Here is a 17,271-nt window from a genome sequence, read left to right as displayed (position 1 = left end):
TTTTGCTCTTTAGAATGCGTTTGAAGTATCGAACAACAAATTTTGCATAAAACTATTTCCAATCATATCTCCTTAACCATCTGTCATATCTTCAATTATCAGGGAATTTTACCAAAATGTGTCAGGGAAATCAGGGAAATGTCAGGGAATTTCATTTTTCAAATTCTGTGGCAACCCTGTTTATGAAATATTACTTGAATTTTGTTGGTCTTTCTACCGTACTTCAATGTAGTTAGGACTAGTCTTGACTGCGCTTAAGTCCAATTTAGCGCTTCTGATCGGCCGCTGGTGCGATCTGGACCCATTGCTTCTGCATGTGAGAGAGCCAACAAAATTTCGCGCCAGTGTTCCTCCCTGACATAATTTTCGCAAGTATTTTGCTCTTTTTCTTTTCTTATGCATAACACAGAGCCGCCTTAACGTGTCATGCATATGAAAATAAAATAGAACAGAATATTCGCGGAACGGAATTGCGAACTGAGAGAGAGGCGTGCGAATGTCGGGTAGTCTTCCGTGAAATATTCACGTCGGGGATATGCCTCCACCCACCGGAAATCTTTTGGAAACTCAAGGAAATCAAAAGACCACGGGTAGCATCAAAATCTTTGTCGATATCATTTGCAATATTTGGCATAGATTTTTCCGCTTAAGGCATACATTAATTCACTTTAATTGCGAACGTTAAAATTTAATGTCCTCTGGGAATTTCAAGAGTAAATGTGTGAATATTCCTAGCGGACAGTTCTTTAATGGGAGAATATTTGGTCTCTGAAATGGACAGGAAAAGTTTTGACCGAGTTAGATCCAACGAAGAAGAAAATTATTCGTCAATAAAAAGAAGTGAAACAGTAGCTCTCAGACATCTTTAGCGCTTTTTTACAACCCATTTCAAAAGCCGTCAACGCGAATGCGGAGAAATATTTATGCTCCCTTCTTATCGTCGCTGCCCCGACGTGAGAACGTATCTTCATTTTCACGTGATCTCTCGAGAGCTTGGAACTATACGGGCAACAGGGCCCATCCCAAGATTTGGTGACGCCCTTATAACGAAGTGGCGATGTTACATGAGGCGGAAGTATTGCGGTTGATCTACCCAACCTGTTGCGTTGGGGTCAGCAAAGTTGAGGTTAAGTAAAATCTAGGGGATATAATTATGTTGATGAATTGAAACCTTTGAGTGGATGGTTTTAACCGTAGTCCTAACCGCATCTCTCGTTACCTAGTTTCATCTCATGCTTCATTGTGTCTCAAAGTTGATGCTTTTTTATGCAAACTTCTCAGAACATTTGATACGAGAATGTTCTGGGATTCTAATTTGAAAAATTAATGGACCAGTTATGAAAAAAGGATCTATTCAGCGTTACAAATTCTTGAGAAGTCAGGGAATTTAATAACTTTCGTAAGTAAAGGATTTTTTATGACTAGCGTTGCGCCAAACAGCGTATCTCTTTGAGTGAAAATTGTACTTAAAAGAGCTTTTTCCTACTGATGAAAATACAATTTGCGAGGAGAAGTTGTCTGATCTTTGCATTAGATTAGGAGAAAAATCAGTTACATTTTCAGTCTAAAATGCCTAAGATTCTCCTAATAAAAATGCAATTTGCGAGGAGAAATTTGTCTGATTTTCGCATTAGATCAGGAAAAAATCAGGAAAATTTTCAGTCTAAAATGCCTCAGATTCTCCTGATAAAAATGCAATTTGCGAGGAGAAATTTGGCAACATTGAAAAATAGTTGCATTCTTTCATGGCGGGAACGTCGAAATAAGTGAATTTCCTTACTTTTAAATCCGTCCGTCTCAAATTTCGCGTATCAGCAAAAAATCGTAAGAAATGCAGTGAACTCAGCTCATCGAAGACTTTCATACGGAGCCACGAGATTTTCTCGCACAAATTCTTCCAGCGGCGAAGCGAGAATGTTCGATTATCGATATTTCCCCATTTGAAGCTAAAGTAAAGAATCGATTATCAAGGTGTTCGTTTCAAACACCCTTTTTATCGATCTTTTTCCATAGGTTTAAATGGCAGATCAATCGATGTATCGCAAAGCACGCCACGCCACTGAATTCTTCGAACACCCTGTTTATCGATCCTTTTCCATAAGTTTAAATGGCAGATCAATCGATATATCGCAAACCACGCCACGCCACTGAATTCTTCGAACACCCTGTTTATCGATCCTTTTCCATGGCAGATTAATTGATTTATTGCAAAGACACCCCTGTTCATCGATCCTTTTCCATAGGTTTAAATGACGGATCAATAGATTTATTGCAAAGCACGCTACTGAGTTTTTCGAACACCCTGTCTATCGATCCTTTACCATAAGTTTAAATGGCAGATCAATCGATTTATTGCAAAGCACGCTACAGAATTCTTCGAACACCCTGTCTATCGATCCTTTTCCATAAGTTTAAATGGCAGATCAATCGATTTATTGCAAAACACGCTACGCCACTGAATTCTCCGAACACCCTGTCTATCGATCCTTTTCCATAAGTTTAAATGGAAATATCAATCAATATACCGGAAAGCACGCCACGCCGCTGAATTCTTCGAATAATCGATCCTTTGTCATGGGTTTAAACGACAGATCAATCGATATATCGCAAAGCACGCCACGCCACTGAATTCTTCATCGCCGCTTGACGGAAATGGCAAATGCTCTCATTGCAGCTCGACAGCGAGGCGGTGGAAACTCATTCGTTAAAAATGTTGCTCCCGTGGACTCATCGCACTGCTCGAGATTATTCGCGCAAACCGTGAAACGGACGCAACTATCCTAATTTCTTCGTGAGACCGAGCCGTAGCGCACCCGCGCCCTGCACGAAGGCCCAAGCCGAAACGTAAACACTCGCGTTCGTCTTACGACGTTGTCGGAACAAGCGAGAGAGACGAGACTTCCGTCCGCGGCGTCCCAATTCGTCTCTCTCTGACGTAAGGGCGCACTGAAAAAAAAAATCTCGGTGTATTTACTAAGAAAAGGGTAAAATTACCAAGAATTCAGGGTTCTATTTGATCCCAGTTTTTTCTTGGTAAAATTACCATTTATGGAATTGGTAATTTAACCGAGAAATCTCGGTAAAATTATTGACTTTCTCGGTAATTTTACTGATCCCCGGTAAAAACACTAATATTTTTTTATGGACTGTGGTAGAATTACCGAGATAAAATGGCAAAGTTACCGGGAATTGATTACCAATAAAAGTGGTATTCTTACCTGAAAAAAAAACAGTAAAAATACCGGTTTTTAGGTATGCTTACCAGCCTGTCTTGGTAAAATTACCAATAATGGTAAAAAAGTGAGATGGTAAAGGTACGAACGGACCTTGGTAAAAACACCGAGAATTTTTTTTCAGTGCGTATCTCTATCTCCACACGAGCCCCCGAAAGCGTTGAGTCTTATGGAGCGTATCACTGAAAAAAAATTCCCGGCGTTTTTACCACGGTCCGTTGGTACCTTTACCATCCCACTTTTTTTACCAATTATTGGAAATTTGACCAAGACAGACTGGTAAGCTTACCTAAAAACCGGTATTTTTACTGTTTTTTTCAGGTAAGAATACCACTTTTATTGGTAATCAATTCCCGGTAACTTTACCATTTTATCCCGGTAATTCTACCACAGTCGATAAAAAATATTGGCGTTTTTACCAAGGTCCGGTAAAATTACCGAGAAAGCTCAATAATTTTACCGAGATTTCTCGGTAAAATTACCAATTCCATAAATGGTAATTTTCAGAAAACTGGGATCAAATAAAACCCTGAATTCTTGGTAATTTTACCCTTTTCTTAGTAAATACACCGAGATTTTTTTTCAGTGTAGGGCTCACGTGGGAATCGAGATACGAGGGACGACGGATTCGCTGTCCGTTTGGCGGCGCATGCAGAGGCGTAATTCAATCCGACGTCGCTCCCATCGCGAGCAGCTTTCTCAATTTTCCTCGGGAAATTTTCCGTTTTGTATTCTGGAGGCGAGCCGCCGAAAATGAATCGCAGTTGAGAGAGACGGTCGGGGTCGTTTCAGCCGGAAAAGTGGTCGCCGTCTCGGTGTCCGACCCGACCGGCTCCGGGTTGAGAAAGGTCACGGTCCGTCGGCCTGTCCACCCCGGCCGGAAACCGCGCTTTTGCAAGCTCCTTTCGTCTTCGTCGCTTGGAGTTGACGGCAGGTTCACCCGTACCTACGGAACTGACGGGAAATATCGTCATCGCGTAACTCCTTTGACATGAGATAAGATGGACCCTGGAAAGCATTGAGATATATGGAGCACAGGGCTCAAGGTTACCAGCGGTAAAGTAGCTCGGGAGGGGGGGAGGGTCGCCTCCAATCGGCCAGAGAGACCTCGCAGAGGCAATTTTAGGCAAAAATTGAGGGCTTTATTCGACAACTGTTCGAAAAATCTTCCAGAGCCCTCTGACACCTTTGACAGTTTTTGCTCTTTATTGAGACAGGACTCGAATCCTCTTTTCGGCGGGGCCCCTAGCACATCCCGGCGAAAATTTGGCGAAATAGATGCTCAATAAGGTGTTCATCAATCGGACTTCATTTTACAATCAGGAACTACAATCTGCCTTAGTTTAAAAACAACGTATGTACCATTACCCCATACTCGTACGTGCTTATACAGATGAGCTAGAAATTGGAGTTCCCAATTGCAAGATGATGCTCATTAATCACAAGGCGAAAAATATGCGGCCGTTCAAGTATTTCATGAGTCATTTTCGTCGACTTTTTGCGCCCCTTCATCCCCTCGCAAGGCGCCCACGAGACTATCACCCCTCCCCCTTTTTTGAATTATATAAGAAATGCGTTTGTTACTCTCCCCAGCAAGTTCTCAGAAAATTACGGAAAAAACCAGATAAATACCTAATTTTTTTATTGAATTTTTTTCGTTTTATTTATGAAGTAAGTAGGGGGTTTGCGTGAGACTAAACTAGACCTCCGCCTCATTCTTACAAGACCCGGTAGGACAAGCTCAGAATCCCCTTTCTCCTAGTGGATAACGTAATACTTGATCGACCTCTGATCAGTGGAAGGTGACATGGTCGATTCTCGATATTTCCCCATTTGAAGCTATGGTAAAGAATCGATTATCAAGGTATCGGATGCGAACACCCTGTTTATCAATCCTTTTCTATAAGTTTAAACGGCAGATTAATCGACGTATCGTAAAGCACGCCACGTCACTGCCCCTGGAGTCCCTTTATACTGAGAGTCAAGACAACACCCCCCATGGAGTCACAAACGGGAATAAAGATTACAGAAATTGAACGTTTTTCGTAATCTTTGATCGGCTCATTCTCAAATTCCTCTCTCCGTTCCTTTTCTCATTCCGTTTGTTCCTTGCCGAACCCATAATTCCCTGGTCCATTCCAGATTATAATCTTTGCAATCGGCGAAAATGTAACCTTTATTCGCGTTTGTGACACTGTGAAGGCCTAAAATACGGTAACCAATCAGAAATGGATTCACATTGTCTTAACTCTCAGTATAAAGGGACTCTAACTGCCCCTGATGTTGATCTCCAAACGAATCTTCCGCCCGAGCCGATCACATCGCTCGGATCGTCAGCGCGGGGTCCGTTAAAATACATTGCCTCAGGTCGGAACGCGGAAACGGGGTGACGTCCGCGCGCGACGTCCCAGGTAGACGATGACGCGCGACGCACGTCGAAAAAGAAGGCGGCGGGCGTCGCGACGCGGCTCGGGCGTCGGTCATCTTGACCGGGCGACGTCACCGGGCACGAGGCGCATCGCTCATTGACGTCACAGGAAACGACCCTCCGGGCCGCACAACCCCCGTGACGTCACGGATCCGAAAACGGGCGGAGGTGGGCCGCCGCCGGCCGCGGCGATGGTCCGCGCCGAGGAAGAAGTGAGAAAACTCATCGGCGACGGGGAGGGGGCGGGCGGGGGTACGCGTACATTCTTGGGTGGTGGCCAGAGCTTATTTATAGTGCACTACGGCGGGCCCGAGCACCGCCGACATTTCATCAACGGAGCGGAACAATCAACCCCGTCGGCTAATCGGGGCGAGCTCCCGCGCCGCGCGCCGTTTCGCCGGGTTTTCCGACCCATCGATTCCCCCCCTCCCCCTCGCTCTGAGCGACCTTTTCGGCCGGCGCCGCGAACCGCTCGCCGTTGCGTCGATCCGCCCAGCGATTTTGTCCTAGTTGTTAAGCTTTTTTTGCAATGGGACGCACAGCGCTCGGTCGATGGTAGATTCTGACGAGTTGATCCCGGTTTTTAACGATTTTCTTTAAAATTTCTAAGCTCATTTCCTGATCTATTTCTGTGGGCCGATTACTGAAAGTTTATAGCAGCCTGTTAAGACATCGAAATGCGATAGGGCTGTGTCCTAAGGTGTCCTATGCGAAAAAAGGTTGTTTCAAGTGTACGTTTTCAGTTGAACTCGGCAGCCAACTTCCTTGCAGTCCATGGCGTAGCTGGGGGAGGAAGGGGAGCGCACTGGGGAAAAAAAACACATTGGATCTAGAGTCCAGACTCTTAAAAACATCGACAAGAAAAAGCACCCTTGATTCAATCAGAATCTAGCTTGATTCAAGAACGAAGCCTCTTAATTCAAGCGGATTTCGTTTTGATTCAAGCAAAAATCCGATTGAATCAAGAGTATTTTTTCTTGTCAATGTTTTCGAGAGTCTGGACTCTAGATCCAATGTGTTTTCCCCCCCCCCCCCCCCCCCCCCCCAGTGAGAGGTTCAGTGGGCTATGGACATCGACCCTACCCCCTATGACTGCAAAATTGTCTCAAAATTTTTTTTCGTCATTTCTGAGAATTTCTTTTCTCTTGGACCTGTTTTGTAAAATTTTTTATTGTAGACCCGACCGCCCCCCATGGAAAAATTTTGCCGACACCACTTTCCCCTTGATTGCACTCATTTTAGGCACCAATTGACTTTCGGCTGGGACGTGGACTGTGCTCACCTCCCGCATGTCGGTTAACGACGTGTTGCATGGTTGAAATAGCGGAGGACGCTGCTACGATGCGTGTTGCATTCTCGAAATGCCGCGAACGCACGGAGCACGTGTTGCATTGCATTGTCGTTCGCGCCCGATGTTATTGTGCATGCATGTGGTGGGTATCGAGAGCGGAGTTTCTGATGCGGTCACGTTTGTTTTTTGCCCTGTTACAGTAGACGTGCCAGCGGCGGAGCAAGAGGAGCTCTTCATCAGGAAGCTGCGCCAATGCTCCATAGTTTTCGACTTCATGGACCCCATGAGCGACTTGAAAGGGAAGGAGATCAAACGGGCCACCTTGCACGAGCTCGTCGACTACGTCACCACCGGCAGAGGTGTTCTCACAGAGCCCGTCTACCCGGAGATCATCAAAATGGTAAACATGCCACACTTTTACCCCTTTCAACCCTTTTTCGTCCCGCGCAAAATTTTGCGTGGGCGTTTCCGGACCCCCGTCACCGATGGGTGTCAATGTACACCGGGGTAAAAAAAACCACATTGGCTCTAGAGTCCAGACTCTTGAAAACATTGGCAAGAAAAAATACTCTTGATTCAATCGGATTTTTGCTTAAATCAAAAGGAAATCCGCTCAAATTAACAGGTTTGGTTCTTGATTTAAACAAAAATCCGATTGAATCATGAGTATTTTTTCTTCCAGTGTATGCCAATCGTGCAGAGGCATACACTGAAAAAAAAGAATGGTTTAAGGTACATTGATACGAGAGAGATAATCACCAAGAGACTCTACGATAGCAAATATCGTAACTCTATCACACTCACCAGATGTGTGGCAAATATTACCAGATGTGTGGTTATCTTTACCCTACGGTATAACTATGTCAAGGAGCAAATACACCGGTGATAGAATTTACCTGCCTCTAGTAAAATTTACCATAATTTTTTATGCCGAAGACAAAATTTAGGATGATTAAGCGTAGAGACGCAGTCGGCGTTGATCCCCCAGTGCCTAAGTACCTCCTTAGGAAGAAGTGGTTTAGTGAGGTTACGGAGGGCGGCAAATTTTGAAATTTTAACCCCCCTTCACGAAAATTTTAAGGCTGAAGAACGCGGAAAAAGCTTTCACTTTTACAATGCTTATAAGTGGATTCCAGATCAGGGCAAGATCAGCCGGGGTGCTGTAGCTCCACGGACCCCTTAGGTGGTTATTTTAAAATTCCAGATCCTCAAGGGACCTGTAGAGTCTAAAAAACTGATTTAAATAAAGGCCCTAAGTCTGAAACTTAAGGTATCATGGGGCCCCTAAATTTTAGGATTTAGGGCCCCTAATAACCAGCACTCCGGCTCCTGAGCGCTAATCCGGCCCTGTTTCAGATCCTGCCTTCTTTTCTAGGCGTTATCACACTATTGAGTGATAGTAACAATTATTTCGGTACCAGTGACAACGCAGTCTTGATCAGCATTGTTCGGGGCCGAATAAACTACTACCACAAAAGTAAAACCGTACTTACGACCAGAAGAGTAAAAAGGATCTGGAATTCACAACAAGCATTATAAGGACAACGTTTTTTTAAAGCGTTGAAGGGGAAGTTGAGACTCTCAGTCCGCAAAAGGTCTCACCGGAGCCGAAAATGTCATCTGCGGGCCGATTATTGAAATTGATAGACAAAGCTATTGATAAAAATGACAAAAGGGATATGGAGAAAACCTATTGGTGGAAGCTGATGGTTGCAATGGACAAAGGCAGTACGTAATAGACTAACTGACGGCAACCCACGAGAAACCCCACAGCTAGTCTATCATTTTCTCCCTTAGTCTATAAGAACCATACATTTCAACCAATAGAATCGCTCCATACCCCCTATGTCTTCTTTGTCTATAGCTTTGTCTATAAATTTCAATAATCAGCCCGCTGGACCATTAAGTGTATCATACAAACCCTGTAAAAGTCCTCAAAAATAGCGTTCAAGTTTTGCTGAAACAAAATTATAGAAACCCGAGTTGACGGGGACCGGGCCTTCGTCGCACTTTCAGGCACCTTGCGCGTATTCCAGTCAATAGACGGAAACGTAGCAACGGCGCGGTGCCCTTGCACACCCATTCAACTCTTTGTGCCTCATTTGCTTGATACCACGCGAGCCAAGCATCCAGTCAGGAAGGAGGGAACAGGGCACAGGGGAAAGGAACACTTCAGTTTATTTCTCACGGGTGTGTTTTTTTAACTCGCTCACGGCGGGAGGGGGGGGACCCTGATATCCTTCCCACGGCCAAGGGCGCAGAAAGAGGGGGGGGGGGGGGGGTTGTCGCGGATCCGTCGAAAACTTTGGAAACTCCCGAGACATTTTACGGAAAACTTGAAAACTTCGGCGGGAAGAATCGTGGGTGTTGGTTCCTCGGAATGTAAGACGAATTTTCACGCATTTTTGGGCTGAAGAATATAGGCAGTTTTTTTTTTATGTGTGAAGGAACTTAAACTAACGACTGATTGGTCCATTTCATAAAACTTTTCATTCCCTTTTTCCACACAATTTGTTTACGGTATTGTGCTTAACAACAATGTTTCATCGCATTTATAAATGAATATCAGGGCTCCTAACCCGGCAAGCGCCAACAGTTGCTACTAGTGTATCATGGTCTGTAGGGGTGCCTATGCCTTATTAAATTTTCAATTCTCTCGATTGAAAAGTGGAAAATTTCTCATTGGTGGACATTTTCTATAAATTGGATTACATTCGTGATGAAAATCGTCACTTTCGAGCCACTAGATTCCCTTTAAACTTCAGAAACAGCTGCTTTATCTCGCAGTAACACGCGGCGACGCTTACTAGATTTTGAATTTTCATTCTACTTATGCTAACATGGGGGCCGTTAATTATTTGGGAAGAGCAAGAGAAAATAACCCCTGACATTATGAAGTTGACCTTTTCGTATGAGTCAACTTTGATCAATTTTAGTGCATTTCTTAATGTATATCGTATTATCTACATACTATAACTACTTCGTTAATACTGTATACAGTTTTCCCACCCCCTCCTCCCTCCCTCGTGACACGGACATTGTACTCCCTCTGAACAACTTTCGCCTCCCATCCCCGGATTTACCGGCAGTGATACCCCTGTACGCCATGCATGTAAACCTTGTACAGATGCACTAAGTGTGAACTCAAGCTGAAAATACCATAGGGGGCTTTCCTCATTACCCTGGTTCGTTCCAACCACGTGTTGATGCAATTCCCAGGTCCTTATTTTAGAAAAGGGGTTCTTTAGGGAAGGCCCTTTGATCCTAGCAGCGGCGGGGACACAAAACTTTTCTCCCTCGTCAGAAAGCGATTATGCACTTGAACTTTTCACGTCGTCGGTCGCGTTTGAGTCGGATGCAAGATGATGAAGTGGGCCGTAGATTTAAATAACAGGTGTCGCAAGCGAGGGCGAGGGCCCGGGTCCGGGCCTGGGTTTCGTCCGAACTCGAAAAGATCGGGGCCAATCAAGTCGGAGCAGACTAACCGTGACGCAATGCTAATCGACAACGACATCCATCAATAACTTGTGCGTAAATCAGGATATTCTCCCGGAGCAAATGCTCTCGGTATTTCTTCGCGGGATCAAGCCGCGCTCCCACGGACGCCGCGCGACGCGGGGTCGTCCGCGACGCAGGATCTCATGACCTGGACATTTTGCGATTAGAGATCACTAGTTGGATTGCATTTTGCAAAAAGGAACCACTAGCATCGCAATGATGCTAAGATTGTGCAACTTCATCTTTTGCAATAAAATTGCGGAAATCGTGAAAAACTATGAAATTTAGACGGTAATTTTTGTCTTAAATTTACAGTTTTTAGCGAGTAAAATACAAACTATTAAGGGCTAATCGGGTTTATTTTCCAAGATAAAAGAAGTTGCACAATCTTAGCAACATTGCAATGCTAGTAATTCCTTTTTGCAAAATGCAATCCAATTCTGGCTCATTTTAATTTAGGAATAGCATACGTGCAACAGGGTGTCTGCTGTCAGTAAATACTTGAGAAGCCGGAAAATATCGGGATTTTCTATTTTATCAAGAAAGTCTCCGGAAAATCGGTCTTGGATCAGGAAATTCCAAGTGCCTCAAGTGATCTGTCGTTCTAAGGGCAAACGTTGCACGAGCCTTCAGGCGTTGCCAAATTTCCCCTAGCAAATCACTCATTTTCAGGAAAAGTTTTGAATATTTGTCTACGTACCAATTTCTCAGATAATTTTGTTTGCACTTGGATCGAAAACTTCTGAAAATTTCAAGGAAAAATATTCATAATTATCCTCGGAAATGAACATTTTATTGAAGGAAATTTGGCAACTCTCGAATGTTCGTACGGCGTTTTTCCTTAACATGGCAGCGTTACTCAACCGCACGCAGTTCAGCACATGCACAAGTGGGATATTTGATTCAATTTAACCGTTTTGTTGGTTTGTGAAATCAAACGAATGCCACTTCATTCGTTCTAAAAAGCGGGAAATTTTATCTAAGAAGATTGGTAGCAGGAAAATCCAAAATGAAATTTTAGTAGACACCCTCTACCAATTAGTCTCCCAATGTAGATACGCGCTTTTCTGGATAATCTAGAAAAAGTAGTTCCTTTTTGCAAAATGTATAGAATTTTAGACGAAGAAAATCCGAAATACCATTTCAGTAGACACCCTACTCATTCTTCTTACGTACTTCCGATGTACATTTACCTTACAAACCCCTTCGTTGCGACTGACTTGGCAACATGAATCTTTTTTTTTAATTATTTTTTTAAAAGAAAATGTATTGACCATAAGCAGGCTGAAAATCTTCGTTCCCGATCGCGCGGCAAACTTCGCATCGCACGTTGTCTATGGAACCGTGGCTCAAGTCTTCCGCGACATCTCAGCGCGGCGATTTATTAGTCGGTGAACTAGCGGATTTTCGGCCTGCCAAGTGAAGAGCTGATCTTTGCGCGGCGATTAAGACTGCGCTACTGCATCTCGCGGCCTTGGTCGCGTCATCACACGACCCAAAAATTTCAAAATTTTCTGCCCGTCTTGCTCATGTCAACTACCTGGGCGCATACTACCCTTGCCCAGAGAGAGAGATTGTTGGCTGATTCTTCAGAAGATAGAGAAAACCTAGAAAAGTCAGCAAATATCACTGAATCGTGGAGAGTCTGATAGCAATCAGGAATGGGCCAATACTACTATTCTGCCATCTTGAGGGAGAGCAAAATGTCGAAGAATAAACTTACCGAGTCTAACCTTGACTAAACTGCATGGGCTACACAGGCTTGGAGCAGTTTTGTAGGAATGCAAAGAAAAGTTAAGTCTTCTATATAGGAAGAAAATCGTTTTTCCCCCCCTTTCAGTGTTCGAAACTCACCTTGGAGTTTCAGGAGCTATGTGGCGCATCAAGCTCGATTTTTAGGGTTAAGCCATTGAAGATTTTTTAGGGGCCGAATTGACTTTTTGCTTATGTATCACGGGGCATTTAGTGGCAAGTTAGATGCAAGATGTTTTAGTCACAAAACCAGTAGCTGTTACTTGGGGGAAATTTTGAAAAATCACCAAACAGAAAATCTATTATTTTCTTTGGAGAGGGGGGGGGGGGCAATTTTTACGGGCCACGATGGCGCAAAGCCTTCATTTTTTAGGCGCCATGACCGCTTTCTTAGGCGCAGTTGGCGCTTTGGCGCCTGTGAGTTTCGAACACTGCCCCCTTTTCTTTTCTTTTTTTTCTGGAGTTTGTCAAACTCCACGTGGAGTATCAGGAAAACTGGGAAGGGGGTCCCTCTGGGCGAGCTAAGAAAATCAGTCAAGAAACCATGTTCTATGAGAAACTATGAAAAACTTTCTCTCCACATCCATATGATTTTAGCACGCTATTAGTTGGGCAATTTCAATAAAATCGTTATTTTGTGTGAAGTAAGATTTATCCTTGAGATCAAAGGATTACTGCTAGCTCTCTATTTACTTTTCGCTTCTTTCTTTCCAGATCTCAGCAAACCTGTTTCGAACGCTCCCACCTAGTGAAAACCCAGATTTTGATCCAGAAGAGGATGACCCAACTTTAGAGGCAGCTTGGCCACATTTAACGGTGAGTGTAAAACTGCAGCAAGAAAGCACTGTCATCCTTTGACTATAAAGTTTTATTGCAAAATAGATAGTAACGAATTGAGTAGCCATGCTGAGCTAAATATGAGAAATTTAGGAATTTTATGCGTGGATAATGATCCCAGCTAGTCAATGGTCGAATTTATTACAAATTTATTACAAGCATAGTTTAAAATTTTAGTTGCCATTAACTTTCTTTTCTGTTCCACTCAATATTAGATTAAATAAAATAAAATTGAAAAGATCATTAATGCACAACTTTCCTTTTTCCCCATCAGCCCTCTCCCCCTCTTTCATAATATCTTTTAATACAATAATGTTTGTCTTTCTTTTCTCATTTCAGTTGGTATACGAATTGTTTCTAAGGTTTCTTGAATCCATAGACTTTCAGCCAACGATTGGGAAAAAAGTCATAGACCAAAAATTTGTTTTGCAGGTAAGGAGTCTCTTTGTCTGTTTCCTGATGAGAATCGCTCATTTTTTACCTTTTCTTTTTAATTCTTACATGTTTACAAATCTGTGTAGTGTCTGATAAATTCAAGTGTTAAAATAAATCAAGGAGTTACTTAATATTAATCACAGCATAGTATTCAAAGAAAATGAATCGGGAAAAAAAATGGCTCAACTTAATTTCGTAATTTTTTCACGAATCTTGCCTTTGACAACACATAGTAGGAAATAAGTTCTCTATGGTGTCAAGACTAGATCTGCTACTTTTTTCAACTCATACTGAAGTACCCAATAAAGTATTCTCAAGAATCTATTTAATCAGTGGACTGACATCTCATAATACCGAAAATTAGTTTTCTATTGCTCAAATCTAACTTCTGAAGTTATTTCTTTAAGATGATGCTCACTAACAGAATAGTTTTTCCAAAATAAACTCTTTTGCTATTTTACTGTTCTTAAACTCTTCATTGTCAACCTATGTTTTCAATTTTGTATTGCCTATATTGTCCTTAAAATTATAATAACGTTTCATAAATGCTTATCCCTGTTACAGTTATTAGATTTGTTTGATAGTGAAGATCCCAGGGAAAGAGATTTCTTAAAAACGGTTCTGCACCGCATTTATGGAAAGTTTCTTGGACTTCGGGCATTTATTCGTAAACAAATAAACAATATTTTCCTCAGGTAAGTTTTTCAGTACCAATTTAATATTATCCACTAATCAAGCGTAAAAAGTACGTACACACATTTATATTTCCTGATTTTGCAGCATTTGGTGTTAATGACTTTATTTTCTCAAGGCGCCTTTGAATAAATGTATCTACCAACCAACCATTCCTGTTCTGTGATGTCAAACCTTTTGCAGTGCGTTATTCTTCCTAAGCCACTCCTAGAGATGACAATTGTGCATTTCTTCTTTCAATCCTTCGTTGCCATCCTCTCATTGGGTGTCTACTCCATCCCTCACAGGAAAAACCCAATCAAGCATCTTTTTGGCAGCCCTACTGCCATTGTCCTGTCAGTACAACCATACTATATCATCCTATCTGTCTAGCCATGATGTCAAATATGTCATTTTCAACTTCTGTGATCTGATTTTCTCTATCATTACGGATCTGATCCCTTCTTGACTTCTCTTTCGACCTCCTTCACAAATCCATCTCTGTTGCCATCAGCATATCTTATCTTCGTTTCTATTGCTGTCAAACTTTTTATCTTTAATTCAAGATACTTTTTACCTCAGCGTTTTGGAGTCTTTTTTTATTTTCTTTCGAAATTTGTTGATTCCAGAGGATTCTGTCTAGCCAAAAGAACCGTTAAAAACACTCTTTTAAACAAAAATAATACAGAGAAAATGGTTGAGACACATAACCTCTTGTTACAATCGCCTGAAAGTAAATAAATAAGCGCAGGGTGAGAGGGAGGGTGTACACTGCGCAGTAGTCAATGGATCAGTTGCGCTGGTCACAGAATTGTGTTATGATGCTTTATTCTTGCAGATCAACTAAAAATAATAAGATCTGTCCAAACAGCAATTTTCTATGTGGAATATTAACCGAAATATCGGGCCTTGAAAAACTCGATTTATGATGTCATCCACCGTGGTAGTACATACCATGCTATGCACTACCGTGGTGGGTATCATCAAAAACCCGAATTTTCAAAGGACGATATCTGGGTTAATATTCATCGTAAAAAGTTTCTATTCCGGCAGATCTTCTTATGTTTAGCTAATCTACAAGAATCAAGCATCACAACACGATTCTGTTACCAGCCAACTGGCCCATTCTTTGTGTGACATCACAAAATCTGCCTGCAAAATATTTTTCCAGTTGGAGTGGGGTCAGGTTTTTGATGACTTCGGAAGTCTTTACCTCAGGTAAAATTTGATTAATTGAAAAATGGGAAAATGTAAGCATTCTAATTTTTAACGCTTTCTCTGAAAAGGAATTTTAAAAACAGTGCAACGGCCTTTTTAATTCATACATTTCAAACAAAATTAAGCAATTTGCCTCCATAGTGTTTTCCTCGCAGTCTTTGAATGAAATTGAATTTATGTTTCATCTTCGTTTTACAGGTTTGTATATGAAACGGAACATTTTAATGGCGTAGGAGAATTACTTGAAATTCTGGGCAGGTAAGATTATTCATCCGTTACTCTATAATATTATCTAAAAATATAGTGAGGAATACAGCCATCTCATGTTAAAAAGTGGGCATCGTGACTAAGGGGTTCGAGCAGGATTTCTCTCTCAGACATAATCGCTTCTTTTTCTTACTCGTAATCTCCAAAGACGCATGGAATACAAACAAATCTGGCGCCAGCGTAGTTTTTGCTTTACAAAAAGATTAAAAAGCAAGAGGATCAATGCCATTTATTTCCACCTTTTTTTTTTTATAAGACGTTCTTAGGAAAATGTTCTAAAATTGAACTCTATGTGCTCATCTTGAGTCAATCGGGTCTGCAAAGTGCATTTTTTGGGGGTTTTCCACAAACTATTCAGTGGAAAAATGTAAGTTATTAAGAAGCGAGCTCTTCTCTCTTTGTTTCATGTTGGTTGAGGATATGCATCGTTGACTCAGGGACGGCGCCATTTCTTTGTATTGTAACTTTTGTTACTTAAGTTGCCCAGAAAAGCACTCTTCAGACAGAACCTGGGCATAGTGATAGGATTGAAGGATTTGGCTCAGTGTTTTAGCAAGTGGTTTATCTATGTGTGGTCTCACTTCATGGAAGTTGACAATAGTTTTATGGTCTACTTTTAAATTGATGCCTCGCTTCATATCGTTACTAATAACTATATTTTATTTTGTATACATACTATACTATGAATGCATTTATAATGGTGCCTTCCATATTGTAGCCACCTGCATTGAGAGGTTCCGTGAATGCCACACTGTTCATTTTGACAGGGATGTGGTCACTTCAGTTGAAGGCTTTTGTGAGGCCAATGGTTGTCACAGCTGTGTGCTTATGGCTCACAAAAATGCTGTGGCAGGCAGCGTGTTAACAATACCTTCTGCTACTTTTCTGTGTTTACCAATTTTGAAATTTGTATTTTTTTATTTTTCAGTATCATTAATGGGTTTGCTCTACCACTCAAAGTAGAACACAAGCAGTTCTTGGTCAAGGTGCTAATACCTCTGCATAAAGTTAAGTGTCTGTCGTTATACCATGCCCAACTAGCTTACTGTGTGGTCCAGTTTTTGGAGAAGGATCCGACCTTAACTGAGCCTGTTGTCAGAGGACTATTAAAATACTGGCCCAAAACATGCAGTCAGAAAGAGGTGAGTTATTGGTCTTGTGCGTGTATCTTATAATATGTAGCAAAAGATATTCTAAATTTTGATGGAGATGACCATCAATACAGTGAAGCTTTCGCATGCTTCAGGAATTTGCAAATTAAGTCCTTTTCTTCTGTCAAAGTTTGCAAGATAGATGATGATGTCACTGGTTTCTCTTAAACAATCTCCCAAGCACATGAAAAGCTCTTAAAGTTGAGTCTGTAGTGCAGGGGATTCCCCAGGCTACAGTAAGAGTTCACCATTGTATCCAGTCAAACTCTCCATTCACAGATAGAGAGCAAATACATCAGCAGGGTTCCTACTAGTGTTGGGCCGTGGATTCGACCAAATCCTCTCAAGAGCATTCGGATTTGGAATTCGGTGTCAAAATGCTAGAACCCGAAACCGCAAATCCTCCAAATTTCAAAATTCGTGCCATGAAGCCGAATCCTGAAGATTCCTGAAGGTTCTCGAATCGCGTTGAATATCAATATCGTCTCT

The 17,271-nt window shown here is 42.0% G+C and overlaps 1 protein-coding gene across 3 annotated transcripts in view; it reads left to right on the top strand.

Moving 5' to 3' along the window:
* wdb (serine/threonine-protein phosphatase regulatory subunit widerborst) overlaps positions 1 to 17,271 on the top strand; it is a 65,823-nt gene that overhangs the window by 40,727 nt on the left and 7,825 nt on the right. For 2 of the 3 annotated variants that reach the window (XM_019058649.2, XM_072301334.1), the window contains exons 3-8: positions 7,153 to 7,352; positions 12,917 to 13,018; positions 13,379 to 13,471; positions 14,039 to 14,169; positions 15,563 to 15,622; positions 16,560 to 16,773. In XM_019058649.2, coding sequence (XP_018914194.1) covers positions 7,153 to 7,352; positions 12,917 to 13,018; positions 13,379 to 13,471; positions 14,039 to 14,169; positions 15,563 to 15,622; positions 16,560 to 16,773 — 800 coding nt within the window. The remainder of the gene's footprint in view (positions 1 to 7,152; positions 7,353 to 12,916; positions 13,019 to 13,378; positions 13,472 to 14,038; positions 14,170 to 15,562; positions 15,623 to 16,559; positions 16,774 to 17,271) is intronic. The other variant, XM_019058655.2, reaches the window with a different exon arrangement.

The sequence above is a fragment of the Bemisia tabaci genome, chromosome 6 (genome assembly GCF_918797505.1).
Source record: "Bemisia tabaci chromosome 6, PGI_BMITA_v3".
Taxonomy (NCBI): Eukaryota; Metazoa; Arthropoda; class Insecta; order Hemiptera; family Aleyrodidae; genus Bemisia; species Bemisia tabaci.
The sequence above is the reverse complement of the archived record's forward strand: the minus strand, read 5'-3'. Positions and strand labels throughout refer to the sequence as shown.